The 14,929-nt window shown below is 34.3% G+C and overlaps 1 protein-coding gene across 3 annotated transcripts in view; it reads left to right on the top strand.

Moving 5' to 3' along the window:
* Positions 1-14,929, top strand: part of Gpc5 (glypican 5) — a 1,012,282-nt gene that overhangs the window by 316,639 nt on the left and 680,714 nt on the right. For all 3 annotated transcript variants that reach the window (XM_090341703.1, XM_090341701.1, XM_090341702.1), the window contains exon 6: positions 12,749-12,869. In XM_090341703.1, coding sequence (XP_090197829.1) covers positions 12,749-12,869 — 121 coding nt within the window. The remainder of the gene's footprint in view (positions 1-12,748; positions 12,870-14,929) is intronic.

Below are 14,929 nucleotides of genomic sequence, written 5' to 3'. Positions count from 1 at the left end.
CGCCCAGGCAGAGTTCAAGCCCCAGGACCCACCCAAAAAAAATAGTAGCGCACATATTGTCAAAATGCTTTATAATATATAGATGCATAGTAGCAATATATATATGTATTTCATTTAAAATTGAAAGTCACCTTGGAAATTAGTACTATTATTTTAGATAGAAGAAAAGAAAAAAATCACTAAGACTATATTAAAAATTAGGTGCCTTGGGGCTGGGAGTTTGGCCTAGTGATAGAGTGCTTGCCTAGCATATACAAAGACTCAGGTTCAATTCCTCAGTACCACATACATAGAAAAAAGCTGGAAATGGTGCTATGACTCAAGTGGTAGAGCTCTAGCACTGCTCAAGGACAGTACTTAGGCCCCGAGTTCAATCCCCAGGACTGGCAAAAAGCATATAGGTACTAAAATTGAACTCAGATTCAATCTTTGAGATGATTCCGTATAATTTTTTTAAAAATAATTAACATTTTAAGATTTTTCTGTATAATGAAATACTCTTAGAGGGGGAAAGAGTCTTATGATTAAAAGTTGCCCAAATCCCCCCTCTTTTTTAATGTGTCATGTATAATTACATAAAACTTATTATAGTTGAGCGGATATTGTCTAATGTCATTATTTACATTTACTCTTTTTACTTCTAAACTTTAATTTCCATCTTATGGATTTAACTAATGAAATCTTTATACAATTAAGTGATGTTTTATAGTACTCAAATCAATGTAAAACATGTCTTGTACCTACTTCATTAGGTTTTATTATTCATGCTATTATCAAGTTAATTTCTCATTAGTCAGTTTGGACTGCTACAACAGGATATCTCTGACCAGAAAATAAAAAAAAATATTTTTCATGGTCGGAGAGGTTGAGAAATCTAAGACCAAATGTATTAAAGACACCTTACTGTCTGGGGAAGTCCAAAGTCTTGCTTCATAGATGTGAGGAGGAGTAGGTGTATTCTCACAGCAGCTTCATCTGGCAGCTGTGGCAAGGCAGCTGGGTGTGAATCAGTTTAATAGGGCTCTGCTTTCATGGCCTAGCTAGTTCTGAGAAATCCATCTTCTATTGCAATCACATTGCAGTTAAAGATTTCAGGCTATAATTTGGAGAGGTCCCACCATTCATTTATAGTAGCAAATGTATAATTTAAAGAAAATAAACTGGAATGGCTATTTAGCATTGTATTAATGATAGAAAGTGATCTGGAAAGGATGCCATTTTTTCCCCATGAGTTATAAATCTTGGGCTCCATTTTAACAGATTACTTTTCCCTAAGTAAAGGCCAGTGGAGCATTTAATTCCAAATGATTTTTAAATTTTCTTGAAAATTAATATTGTTAATCTGTTACCCTTTAAAATGATTTATTCAATGTGTATTCATCTTAATAAAACATCAAATCAGATTTCTAGAATAATATTCTTTGCATTAAGAAAATAACATTTAAACTTTCTTTGTGTTTTCCACTTAAAATCTTAGGTTTGGCTTAGCTGTTTTGGGGAGGGGGGTGGCAGGAGAGAAAGTGTATCCATTATCTGAGGAATGTAGCCCTTCTATATATCACCCCAACAATAAGATACAATTAAAAAAATGAAGGTGTTGCAGGTCCTTTTCTGGTCACTTACATTACACACACACACACACACACACACACATACACACACACACATGCACATACACATATATACATACACATATATTTCCTTTTCAAACAAACTATGAAAAATGGTGTTTAATAAGTCCTCATATGTATTTGTGTACATACATTAAATATATTATAATTTTCAAATCCTATCTTACAAACATTTTAAATATTTAGTTATAATTGAGTCATGGTACTTTGGTCACAACTTAATATCAACTAATATAATTTTATCTTGAATAAATCATGTGTATCATGATTTATGAATACTTATTCAAGTATCTAAAATACATTTTGCTTAATTGAGGTGTTTAGTGTCTTTCCATTGGGTATTTGGCTAGTTTCCTTGTTTCTTCCACTACTCAGTTGAAGTTAAATCTTGGTATTTTACCTATTCATAATTTTTGTTTTCTGCTTCTGATGAAGTCCCTTTTGTTTATGTCTCATGACACAAATTTATTGTCTGGCACCCCTGTTTTTCCTATTCTCTGTCATTGTTTATGACTTTCTCCACTGGATTTGGATTTGATTACCACTTGGGTTTTTCAGTGAGTCAGTTTGCTTCAGGGTGGATTGATTGCGTTATGGAAGATGTTCTATTCTTGGATTTTAGGTTCTCTACACCTCGGAACCCAGATATCTCTCATTTTGCCATAATTTGTAATTGTAGCATTCTCCTTTTGTACATACTGTTCATTGTGAGTTCAAATCAATATAGCTCTGGTCAATCAGAATTGTTTCAAGATGTCATCTTCCTGAGTTTGCTTTCATTCATAACATATTTCTCCTTCCTCATAGGATATTGGCTTTTCTTCTTTGTCTGTCTGTCAGTATGTCTCTCTCTCTCTCTCTCTCTCTCTCTCTCTCTCGCTCTCGCTCTCTCTCTCTCTCGCTCTCTCGCTCTCTCGCTCTCTCGCTCTCATTCTTTCTCGAACATTTTTCCCATTGTTACTTTTCACTTGGAGGATAATAACATTTATCCAGAGTTAGACTTTGATTTCAGAAAAATATCGAAATATCCTTTCTTTTCCTTTTTTTTTTAATTGGGAAGGTCACTGAGCCTCTTCTCTGATCTATGTTGGAGATGAGGTCAAGGCACAGAGCTCCCTGGATAGCCTACAAGAGCTGAGGGGGAATAGCCAATTGGGCTGAGGAGGACACCTGCTGTATGCTGTCTGCCACCAGGTACAAGACACATTACAACACTCAGCATGCATGGATAGTGAGAGCTGGAGGTGGTGGCAGGAATGAGGGTTGTTTTGTAAATTATAGATGTTACTGCTTTCTGAGAGAGGATTCTGAAGGAAGGCTGTATTTTGCATAGAAATTCATTTTAAATCTCTATTTGGTATGGCACAGATGGCTTGTTTTTCAACATTTTTTTTTACTGTCTCTATTTCCCCCCAAAGTTCATTAAAATCTTATTGTAGTAGATAGCAACGAGGAGCCAGGGAAAGGAAGGGAAGAGAAGAAGTTAAATTGGTAACTGGATCAATGGGTTAGCATCCTGATGAATGCAAAGGCAAAGCAAGCACAGCCATGAAACAAAAACGTAAACCAAGATTTATTACCTGCAGCAGGCATAGAGAGTACAGAAGTTCCCAAAATGCTGCGTTCCTGGAACAAAAGAAGCTTGGGGAATGTATTCCAGAAACGTATATATAATCCTATAGTAAAGCTTTTTAGTGTAGACATATTCTAAGGCATGGTCAATTAAAGCTGTTAATTTAAGAAGGAAAGATGGTGAACTGATTTTTGGACACATTTTGCTAAAGCTCATGAGTCGTATCTGAGAGGTTGAACTGTTACACAGGAGGCCGCTAGGCTTTCTCTGTCTCAGACAAAAAAGTGACCGTGAGTAGTTCATACAGGATTTTGTTCATAAGGATGCTTGGCATGCTTAACTGCTAACAATATCAGGTTTGCAGGTAAGATGCACAGGGCAGGGGGTCGGGGGAGTGGCACGGGGAAGCCAGGAATCCCACATGACCAGGCTCCATCATTACCTCTTTCTTGCCAGTACCATGTGTCTGACCTTGCATACTCCTCGTGCCTCTGTTCCTCTCACTGTAGATTCTGTCTCGGAGCTAGCTCATATGTAAGGTGCATGTTTGCAAACAATATCTCATGCCCCAGCACTCTCCTGAACTTCCCATTGTCTGGGATGGATCTCACTCATGACATAGGCTGGGAAAAGATGTCATTCCTAATGATTCTCATACCCAGGAAACTTTTATGATTGACAAAATCAAGAACAGATAGAGCAGTTCAACTTGCTTCTGTTTCTACATGTTTCAAAAATAAAATGTCCCGTGTTGTAAGTTCTAGTAGTGTTGAGTTCATCTCCTTCCTCCCTTCCTCCCTCCCTCCCTCCTTCGCTTTCTTCCTATCTTCCTTCCTTCCTTGCTTTCTGTCACAGGAAGTACATGGGACTTCTTCACAGACTACCATTCCAATGCTATTTGTAACTAGCCTAATTCAGCAATAAAATACAATTCCTCACTCATAAGGTTTGCTACTAGAATCAGGGATATGTAGATGTGCTATGTAACATGGTGAAAGCAGTGCAGGTTTTCAACACCAATCTCTGATTTATGATTTAGCTCAAATCATTTCAATCCTGGAAGTCCTTCTCTATACTTTATTCATCACATTAGATTATATTTTCTATGAGAGGTGAAGTAAAATATCAATTGAGGCAAAAGTAAATTCAGGGAATTAATAACCATTTGTTATAAGTTATCAAAAGCAATTTAGTGCCATTTATTTCAATATCATGTAGTTTCAAATAATGTAACTTAACATATTATAGGCATTGTTAATAAAACATCTTATAAGAGAAGTTAAAATTATTGAAATGGCTGTTGAAAATTATTTTCCCCATATTGTTCATTGTCTATTCTGTATAGGCTCATAAATTCTCTTTAAGACTTTAGCCATTTACCAAAAATATGGCTGCTGACTTATGCAGATACGCCTTTTGCTAGATAATAAGAACTGCATGAATTCTATTTTTCTTTTTGGCCTTCACTAACAAGACCCTTAGGGCTAAGTTTTGGACTGAAGAATATTTCTCCTTTCCTATGTCTTCTTATGTACTTGTCACCTCCTTTCGTTCATTATTCTATCATTTGCCCTGGTTTTATACAGCTCGTCTTTTCTTATAATCTGTCTCAAAGGCTTTTCTAGAAATATGCAGTGTGTGCTTACAAAATAATGAAATAAATATACTTCTTCATTTTGTGTTAAAAGATGCTTGAATGGGACTAAATGACCTCTAAGTTCCCTGCCAGCTCTAAATTTATGTTGCTGTCACTAAAGACAGACAAAAAAAATCTATTAGCCTGTAGGCCAAGAGATGAATGTCAAATACTCTATTCCTGCTATAGGTATATTTCTTTTTGAAAGCAGAGTGCTAAATTCAACAGCCTGCTAAAAGGCTGTTTCTGAAAAAATAAAATCTCAGTTAAATATTATTTTACTGTTAAGCATCAACAGAACAAGTAAAAATCAGGAGACAATAATTATGCCTTGTGAGTTATTTATAAAAATTGAGAAACAAACTGAGCTGAATGAGTGTAACTAATTTAATGAAATTAATTACATTGGAATATTGACAGAATCTTGCTGCCTAACACATTAGTATTAAGTGTTATTAAAATTTATTTTATGTGCCTGCACGAGTCTCTAAAGAATCTTCTGTCAACAATTTTCTAATGACTATCTCTTCAGTGCTGTCTATAACAGAGTCAGAGCAGGTGGTTGGCTGTTTGGTTTAGAGGACAACAAATTCTCTTTCTCTCATTTCCCTATCCATCTATCTGTCTGTCTGTCTATCTGTCTACCTATCTATAGTTGATTAATAGTGGGAAAGAACCCAAAGACTTCCATATTTATGGTGAGGGTTCTGCTATTGAGCCATATTCTCTGCCCAACAAATTCCTCTTTGAGGTGTTGTTCCTGTTTGTATACATAGTGTATTGTTATTATCCTCAAATTGTTTTCAGTAGGAGTTAGAAATCAAAATATAGAAAATGATAGATCCTTTGTTTTCATAAAGTCTAGCTTTGCTTGTACTATATTTTTCTGGCCAACTCAATTGAAATGTAAACAAGAATAAACAAAGTTATAATTGAAGAGATGTGCTTGAACACACACATATTTAGCTATATATGTACATCATATATATATATGCAGCTATTGTTTTAAATATATGCTTTATACATTACATATAACTTTATAGCAATAAAGTATCTGTTGTAAAATCACAATATTGATGGGGATTGTCAAGGGACAATATCTTTTCATTTGGGAAGCTTCCAAACTTTTGTTTCTATAGTACTCTGTAAGGATTAAGATAAGGTCAATCTAGAGGAGGGCAGACCCTAATGACACTAAGGGTCTTTGTGAGAAACAGAAAAGAATGTAGCAAAATAGAGAGGAGAGGAACATAAGAATGGAGAGTTTATCATCATAAATGAATGAAAGGGATCCTTTTGTCTTACTGAAAAGAGGTGAATTTTTAAATGTGGAGCTGGAAAAATGGAAGTAAAGTACACTGTATCAAAACTCATGTATTAAATGTCATCAATTACAGTTAGAGCTGATCATTTTAAATTTGGACACTCTGGATGCAAAAAGGGAAACTATAGAATACATTATTTATTTATTTTGATTCTTCATTTAAACAATTAAACTATAAAGCAGATTATTCACTATAATAAAGCTCTATCTTTTCTTCATAAGATTGGGCAGAGTTAGAAGTCTAATAAAAATACTACATCTCATAGATGAAAACTCATTAACAAATATTTTCACTAGATATTCAGTATTTTTAAAATTTATATTTATTATTTGTTTATTGATTTATTTTATTTTTGTGGGTTGTAGGCTTGGACTCTGGGCCTGGGCACTGTCCATAAGCCTTTCAGTTCAAGGCTAGCATTCTACCACTTGATCTACAGTCCCACTTCCAGTTTATTAGCATTAATTGGAGATAAGAGTCTCACAGACTTGTGCCTGGGCTGGCTTTGAACCACTATCCTCCGATCTCAGCCTCTTGAGTAGCTACAATTACAGGTGTGAGCCATAGGCACCTGGTTTGATATTTAGTAATGTTGACATGATAGCTTCTGATACATTTCAGGCTTTGTATGTGTAGCCACTGGTTTCTCCTGTGAAAGTCTCATCTTTCAGTTTCACACACCTTCTCATTTTATAGAAGGGCAGGTATTTGCTTACATGTGGGTTCACCTGGAAAAACTGGCAAACATATATTTATTCCCTGCCAGAGAGAGAGAGAGAGAGAGAGAGAGAGAGAGAGAGAGAGAGAGAGAGAGAGAGAGAGAGAGAGAGAGAGAGAGAGAGAGAGAGAAGGGGGAGAATATGTGCTGATGGTGATTGCCTAATACCTATTCTTTAATGAGTTCTTATTTCTTAAGTCTTTCTATGACATATTATTTTATTATTGCTGAGATAGGCTAAAAGCTCCTTGTCTGTTGTTATGTGAATGAAAAATACATTAGTTAAACAATATTATTCAATTTTATAACAATTTGTCTTCAACAGGAATTTATATATAAATAAAAACAAATACCAAAATATGATCTTTTGTATTTGTATTTATTTTGGCCTTATTTAGGTTCAGAAATAATTTTGATATTTAGACATTACTTGTGTACTATTACAAAGCCAAATAGATAGAAATTCACTTAAAGTAATTCTTTGACTCAACTGAAGTGAGAAAAGTTATAATCATTTTGAACTGATTCTACAGTTGTTTTTATTCTGCAAAATTCCTGTATGCCTCAGACCTACGATGAAATTCTAAAAAACAAACCCACAATATCAATTACAGGACTTTCTTTTCAAAGATAAAGAAAAACGTGATGTTGGTGCTGAATATCCAGAAGACAACACTCAGCAGTGGTATTTAGTACCACCCAAAACTTTGAGGAAAAATGACATAATCCAGATGGTCAGTAACAGAAGCAGGAAGGGAAGCTCTGAAATGAAGAAAAAAATTAGAAAGAAAATGGAACATAGAAATTTTTCTCCTTGTAGCATGGCTTATTTCTTAATACCTCCTTATGATTTCCAGAACTTCTTAGACCAAGACAGCAACATATTTCTCCATGTCAAAGATAAACCAATGTATTTATTGTGTCCTTGAATTGAAGAAGCTCAAGACTGCAGAAATTAAGCTGGGAATGTGGCTTAGTGGTAGAGTGCTTGCATAGCATGCAAGAGGTTTAATTCCTCCATACCATATAAATAAAAACTAATAAAAATTAAAAGACATAGATTACAGGAATAGAATTTTCATTCCAGCCACATAACTATTTGTACAAAAAAGTGCTAAATCAACAAAACAACAAAATCAACCACAGCATCTTAGTTTCTCTGCTTGACTTTATTTGGTTACTCAGTTTCTTTATTTGGCTTCAAATGTATGGTACTCCTGCTTCAGCCTAAGTGGTGGATTTTGCTCCTGTGCAATTACCCATATAGCTCCGCAGCAGGAGTCAATCACCCTGCTCATACATCCTGTCCCATCTTCATAGAACACTTACACAGATTAAAATCCCAGGGACAGATTCCTGGTATTTCCTCTCCTGAAATGGTGTGAATGTCCATCAAAATACTATAATTCTGTTGAGAATTTGAACTAAACTTGAACTATCTTTTAGAGAAAGTAACATTAACACAAGCCAGCAAAGCAAGGCACGAGTATTAAACAAGAAATTGGAGTCAAATCCAGAGAAATTGTTAGCAGAGTAGGCAGGATATGTAAATAGATTGGTGCCATGTTTAAAATTCAGAGAGAACTGAAATTTTTATTTTAAAACTTTTGAACAATATAGACATATTCTTCCTAGCTTGTTTTCCTATTAATGATAAACAAGGTGTTGGAGAGATGTAATCATATTCAGTTCCCATCATCACTTACTAGTGTTACTTAGAGGCAATGAGGACAGATCATACAACTATTCTGTCTCTAAGAGAGGTTATCTATTTTTTTGTTTTGTTCTTCCACTCTCTCTTCTTCTCGCTCTCTGTCATTAAAATATAAACAATTATTTTAGTCAAGAAGCCTCTATAGAATCGTTTGAATCATCTTGAGCTGATTCAAAACTTTGACAAGGTAGCAAAAATCAACTGCCTTCCTCTATACCAACAATGAGAGGAACAAAGCAACAATCAGGAAAGCAACTCCTTTTGCAATAGCCTCAAAGAAAATAAAGTATCTAGGAATTAACTTAACTAAGAATGTAAAGGACCTTTTTGATTAAAAAAACTTTAAAACCCTGAAAAAGAACATGAAAGCAGAACTGAGAAATGGAAAAACCTCCCACACTCCTGGATTAGAAGAGTCAACATAGTGAAAATGGCAATCTTGCCAAGGGCTATCTACAAATTCAATGAATTATGCATCAATATATCAATGTCATTCCTTAAAGAAATAGAAGATGCAATCCAAAATTTTATATGGAATAATAAAAGACCCCATATAGCAAAAACAATTCATAGCAGAAAGAACAGCACAGGGGGAATTTCAATACCAAACTTTAGATTCTATTACAGAGCTATAGTGACAAAAACAGCTTGGTACTGGCACAAGCACAGGCCTGAAGATCAATGGAATAGAACTAAGGACCCAGATATTAACCCACAGACATATGGCCACCTACTCTTTGATAAGGGAGCCAAAAAAAAAAAAATAGAATGGAAGAAAGACAGCCTCTTCAACAAGTGGTGCTGGGAGAACTGGTTAAGCACCTGCAGAAAACTAAACTTGGATCCTTCTTTGTCACATTGCACCGGGATTAACTCCAAATGGATCAAAGACCAGGAGGTAAAAGCAGACACACTGAAAACTTTACAAGAAGGAATAGGAGATACACTAGGTCTCCTTGGCACAGGTTGAAACTTTCTTAATAAAAATCCGGAAACACAACAAATCAGAGAAAGTCTGTATAAGTGGGACTGCATTAAACTCCAGAGCTTCTGTATGGCAAAGGACATAGCTAGCAAATTAACTAGAATGCCTACAGAGTAGGACAAGGTCTTCACTAACCATACAATGGACAAAGGCCTCATATCTAAAATATATCAACTGCTCAAAATATTGAATCACACCAAACCCAATCTCCAAATAAACAACCATTCCATTAAAAGATGGGCCAAAGACTTAAAGAGAGTCTTCTCTGAAGAAGAAATAAGAATGGCCTATGGACACATGAAGAAATGCTTGACATCTCTGGCCGTAAAAGAAGTACAAATCAAAACAACTGTGAGATTCCACCTCACTCCAGTTAGAATGGCCATGATCAAGAAATTTAATAACAATAGATGCTGGCAGTGATGAGGCCAGGAGGGATCACTACCACAACTACTGTTGTTGGGAGTGTAAATTTGTTCAACTACTATGAAAAGCTGTATGGCAATTCCTCAAAAGACTAAACGTAGAGCTCCCCTATGACCCAGCAATTACACCACTTGGCATTTACCCAATTGTCCATAAACCAGGATATACTAAATCCACTAGCACAATGATGTTCATTGCAGCACTATTTACCATAGCAAAGATATGTAACCAACCCAGATGCCCCTCAGTTGATGAGTGGATCAACATGATGTGGTATTTATACACAATGGAATTCTATGCTGCTGTCAGAAAGAATGACATTTCCCCATTTGTAAGGAAATGGAAAGACTTAGAAAAAAAATCATATGAAGTGAATGAAGTAAGCCAGACTCAAAGGAACTTAGGCTCAATGGTTTCCCTCTTTTGTCAGAATCATTAGAAACCTTGGGCTCTCCTAGCAGAGATTTACATTAGAACAAAAACCTAGATACACAAGGCCATATGGGATGAGATTAAATGAAAGGATCTCCAGGATATAGAAACAAAAGCCCTATAATGAGTGATGGTTGTCCTTAATGTACTATGTTATCTCTCATCTCTTTTGCTATCCCTTGGTTATCTCATATTGTTACAGTATTTCACCTTGCTATCTGATATATTGTATATATGCTTATTTGATTATTTGAAATGGGATAGGGAAGAGGGAAATACAAGATGAGGGGCGGGGGTGAGGGGAGAGAAATGGAGACCAAGACATGAGAAAGGGTATCAATGTTTGTGAAATAATGCACCTTCTATCTGGTGAATATAATGTAACCCTTCTATTAGTTACAATAAAAATATATGAAAGAAAAAAAGAAATCTTTGAAATGTTTTTATTATTATACATGCATGCTTTTAGGAGCAAAGAGAATTATTAGTGATGTATTAAAATTTCATAATGAGAAAAACACAAAAATTTTTGGTAGAATTAATTTAATGTAGAAGCCATATATTTGCATGCATATTAAAGTACATAGAGAGTAGGGTTTTATATGAAATTGGGATTCTGAATTACTCATTTGGTGATGACAGAACCATACTTTCTAATGTTAAAATGCCTAAGTGGACTTTTATTTATGTGTCTTTAAAAATCTATCTACTGTAAATAACTGTTAAGGCAAACAGCACAGAGAATTTTGGATGTAAATATTTATTTAAGTTGAAAATACCCATGATAAATTATGCAAATATTCAATGTGAGCTCCAGGCTACTTGAGGAAATTGTGTATTGTTGCTTAACAGAAACACCAATCGAAAATCATCATAAAGTTCCTTTCTCTACGGAGAGAGAATTCTCTGAATTTCAGAAAGAATTCTCTGACGGTGTCACAGTGTTTTGTAATGTGATTGATTAGCTAGGTTTTCAAATATCAAGAAATGAATTGTGGAGTATATCCTGTATCCTCCTTCATACTAACCTACAGGATGTGTCATTATTTTTGATTAGGTGTATTTATCCATTCACATTACTGTACAATAGTTTATGAAGTAAATATTCAATTCCCATGATGATGCTTAACAACGATGGTATTCTGTCAGTGTAGGGACTGTTTCAAATGGTGTGTCTCTGAATATTCTTCCTTTTCCTTTTTGATCAACACTGTTAGATAAATGGAGTCATAAAATAGATTTACATTTGATATAAATTTCAAATAATGGATCGCATAAGCTCACATATCCACTAATTTTTCAAAACTAGTCCTACCTTTAACTTTAACTTCTCTTTAATATTTATTTTAAGTTCAAAGGGACCTATTCATATTCAGCATATCTACTAACTGTGCTGTGCTTTAAACATGTAGCAAATACAGTTTCTTTCAGTCACTCTCATAGCCTTACTTTTTAAATATTCATTTGCCTTTGTATTATACTGTGCTGTCCTGAAAGCAAGAGTATTTATGTGGTTAGTATCAATTAGATATGTTTAAAATATATTCAATTTTAATGAATGCATACACAGATGGGTAATGTAACTGATATATTCCCAGGCAAGAAATGAGCAGTGTATGGCCAGATTTGTATCACCTTATAATCTTAATCAATTGCATGGAACATTATAGAAAGTAGACATTTAATGCATCTTTTTGAAAATAAATTCATATATTTTTATTAACGTTGACATTATATGAATATTATTTGGGGAAAATAGTGAAATTTCAAATGGCTTTTACTACCTATAAGAATGCCTTTTTACATACAAATGAATCAGTAAAGTTTTGTTGTTTCTATCTAGAAAAGACTGCAGATTTAAAGTTGAGTATAAATTAATGATGTTTTATTTGTGCATATAAATGCATTTACATTTATATCTGCATATATGTATGCTATATAACATATAATATTAATTGTACATGTCTAACTACAGTATAAAATTGACCATAATAATGTGACTGTTCAGATGCCATTCAGAAAGAAATGGCAGCCTAATCAAATTCTTATTAACTCTTTCAAGTATATTGGTATAGCTTTAATATACAATGATCTTTTATTGAGGCATTGAAGAAGAAAACTTTACTTTCAGAATGTATCTTTATTTTTCCTTTTCCTGGGAAAACTACCTTTAAATTCCATAAAGAGAGAAAAAAATGGTATACTTTTGTATATTAAGCTGAAATTAGATCAAGTATTAGTGGCAGATAATACTGTGTACTGTGACAGGGTTACTAAATCGTGTACCTTTCATGTATCACTTTGCTAGCTATACTCAGCGTGTGGTTGGAGGTGGAATGAAAGCCCAGTCTGGAAATCCTGAAGTCAAAGTTAAAGGAACGGATCCTGTGATAAATCAGATAATTGACAAGTTGAGACATGTAATTCAGGTAAGTGCTGAACTATTTGTGGTGAATTGTAAGTAACTATTTTTATTATACCTTGATGATTTCAATATCAGAGTCTAATAACCCTATATCATATTGAGTATAGAATAATTTATACCTAGGGTTTCAGAAATTCTTTGTAGAGTAGTTGTTTGTAAGGTCAGTGCACAATGTCATTTTAATGAGGGGGCAATCTGTAACTGGAGCATTATAAAATATGGACTTAGTATTTCAATAATGACAACTTCATTATATATGCCATACTCAATGATTAATGTATAAGAATTATAAGAATTATTGTGAACATTAAAGAAAATGTATCGGAGTACAAAAGCTGCCAGAATTATATTCAAGGTAAACCAACCCTGCTAGGAAGCTTTGACTATGCTCACAACAAAACCTTGCCATCAAAAGGTATTTCATTGAAATAGTCTATTCATAAGAACCAAATATATTATAGGCCATAACTACTCTATCACCTCCCTTCTCTATTTGCTAGAGTTTCCGGGCAAGAACAAGTCATTTTTAAACAATTTATGTATGCATATATTATCATTTTAAGCAAGATTTTGTAAAGAAAATAGATGTGCAGTATTTTGTGTCATTAATAAAGTTAGAACGTTGAATATTTTTGCCTGTAATATATCCCACAGTCATTCACCTTTTTGCAATGTTCTTTCTTTGAATTTTTGTTTTTGAGTAGAGCCAGTTCTTAAGACTCTATTTTCATGAGAAAATAGCAAATGTATCACAAGAAAAGCATATGTAAGAAAGATATTGTGTCTGTTGTCTTAATTTCTTCCTACGAGACAATAATGGCTCCTTTATGTGTTCTAATGCACATGTTGAGAAAACATAGTTATGATATGATGTACGTGTTGTTTTAAGCCATAGTGCACAACTGCCAACAATATCCACAAACACTTCTGACTGAGATATAACAAGATTTTAGTGGCTTCCAAAATTGGTATAAATTCTTTGGAGTGTTAAAGATGTTACAGGACAAAAAATGATGAACCTCAATATATCTAATTTTTTTCCTAACCAACCTTTTTATTGTAGGGAGGATATACATAACATACATTAAAATAAAAACTTTATTTATGAATGAAATATGTAGCATATTAATGCAATGACACATATGAATCCATCTAAAACACCTGTTTTATGGAAAACATACAGGAATGTGACTGTACCCTAGTTTTATCAGAAGTCTTGTATAAACCCGATTTGACCATATGTATATAAATACATTTATACATATCACATGTGCATAAGATGAAAACAGAATGAAATCTCTGTTATATGTAGTGAGGCTGCACCAGCTATCTAAAAGAACGTGCCATATATAAGAACATATCCACTAGGAATACATCCATATCCAAAATTGAGAGGCTTATGAGACATCTTTGAGGAAGGACTTCCTGATTTGTTGCCCAACTGCCACCCCTCTCCTCTCGTAGGTCTTAAAGTTGGAGTCTTTTTTCAGATGACAGAGAAAAGTAATCCTACTTTCCTTTCTAGTTCCTGTGTTAGACTGAGTTCCAGTCTTTCATCTTTACAAGTGTGTGGATCTCCAGTTATTCATGCTTAAGTTTTATAGCAGGGTTACAAGAGAATATCAAATACAATTCCTCCTTTGAGGTCTAGCTTTTTAAAGCCTCCTGGCATGTGATGATTGAAAATTAGATTGGTGGAGAGGTTCACAGAAAGTCATATCTTGTATAGGTATCAAGAAAATATTAACCTTTAATGCTTTGGAATATATTCTTTCATAAAATGACCTCTCCTGCAGATGAAGGAACGTTTAGATCTTTCCAGACTTCTCAGGGCTGAAGAGATATGTGAACATGCTTGCCCAAGCATGGCTGGTGAAGCCCAGAGGTATCAATGGTAGTTAGCAGAGTCACGTCTGAAGGGGTGCCCTCTGTGAGTGGGAGTTTATTACTTTCTTAATAGAGGGAAAGTTGTTAATGTAGGGACTTATTTCAAAATGTAATATAGGTTTAGATGATCACTTAGCATTTCAATAACATTTGTTTTTATCATAATGATGGGAAGTG

The sequence above is a fragment of the Megascapheus bottae genome, chromosome 11 (genome assembly GCF_031878675.1).
Source record: "Megascapheus bottae isolate mThoBot1 chromosome 11, mThoBot2.hap1, whole genome shotgun sequence".
Lineage (NCBI taxonomy): Eukaryota > Metazoa > Chordata > Mammalia > Rodentia > Geomyidae > Megascapheus > Megascapheus bottae.
The sequence above is the reverse complement of the archived record's forward strand: the minus strand, read 5'-3'. Positions and strand labels throughout refer to the sequence as shown.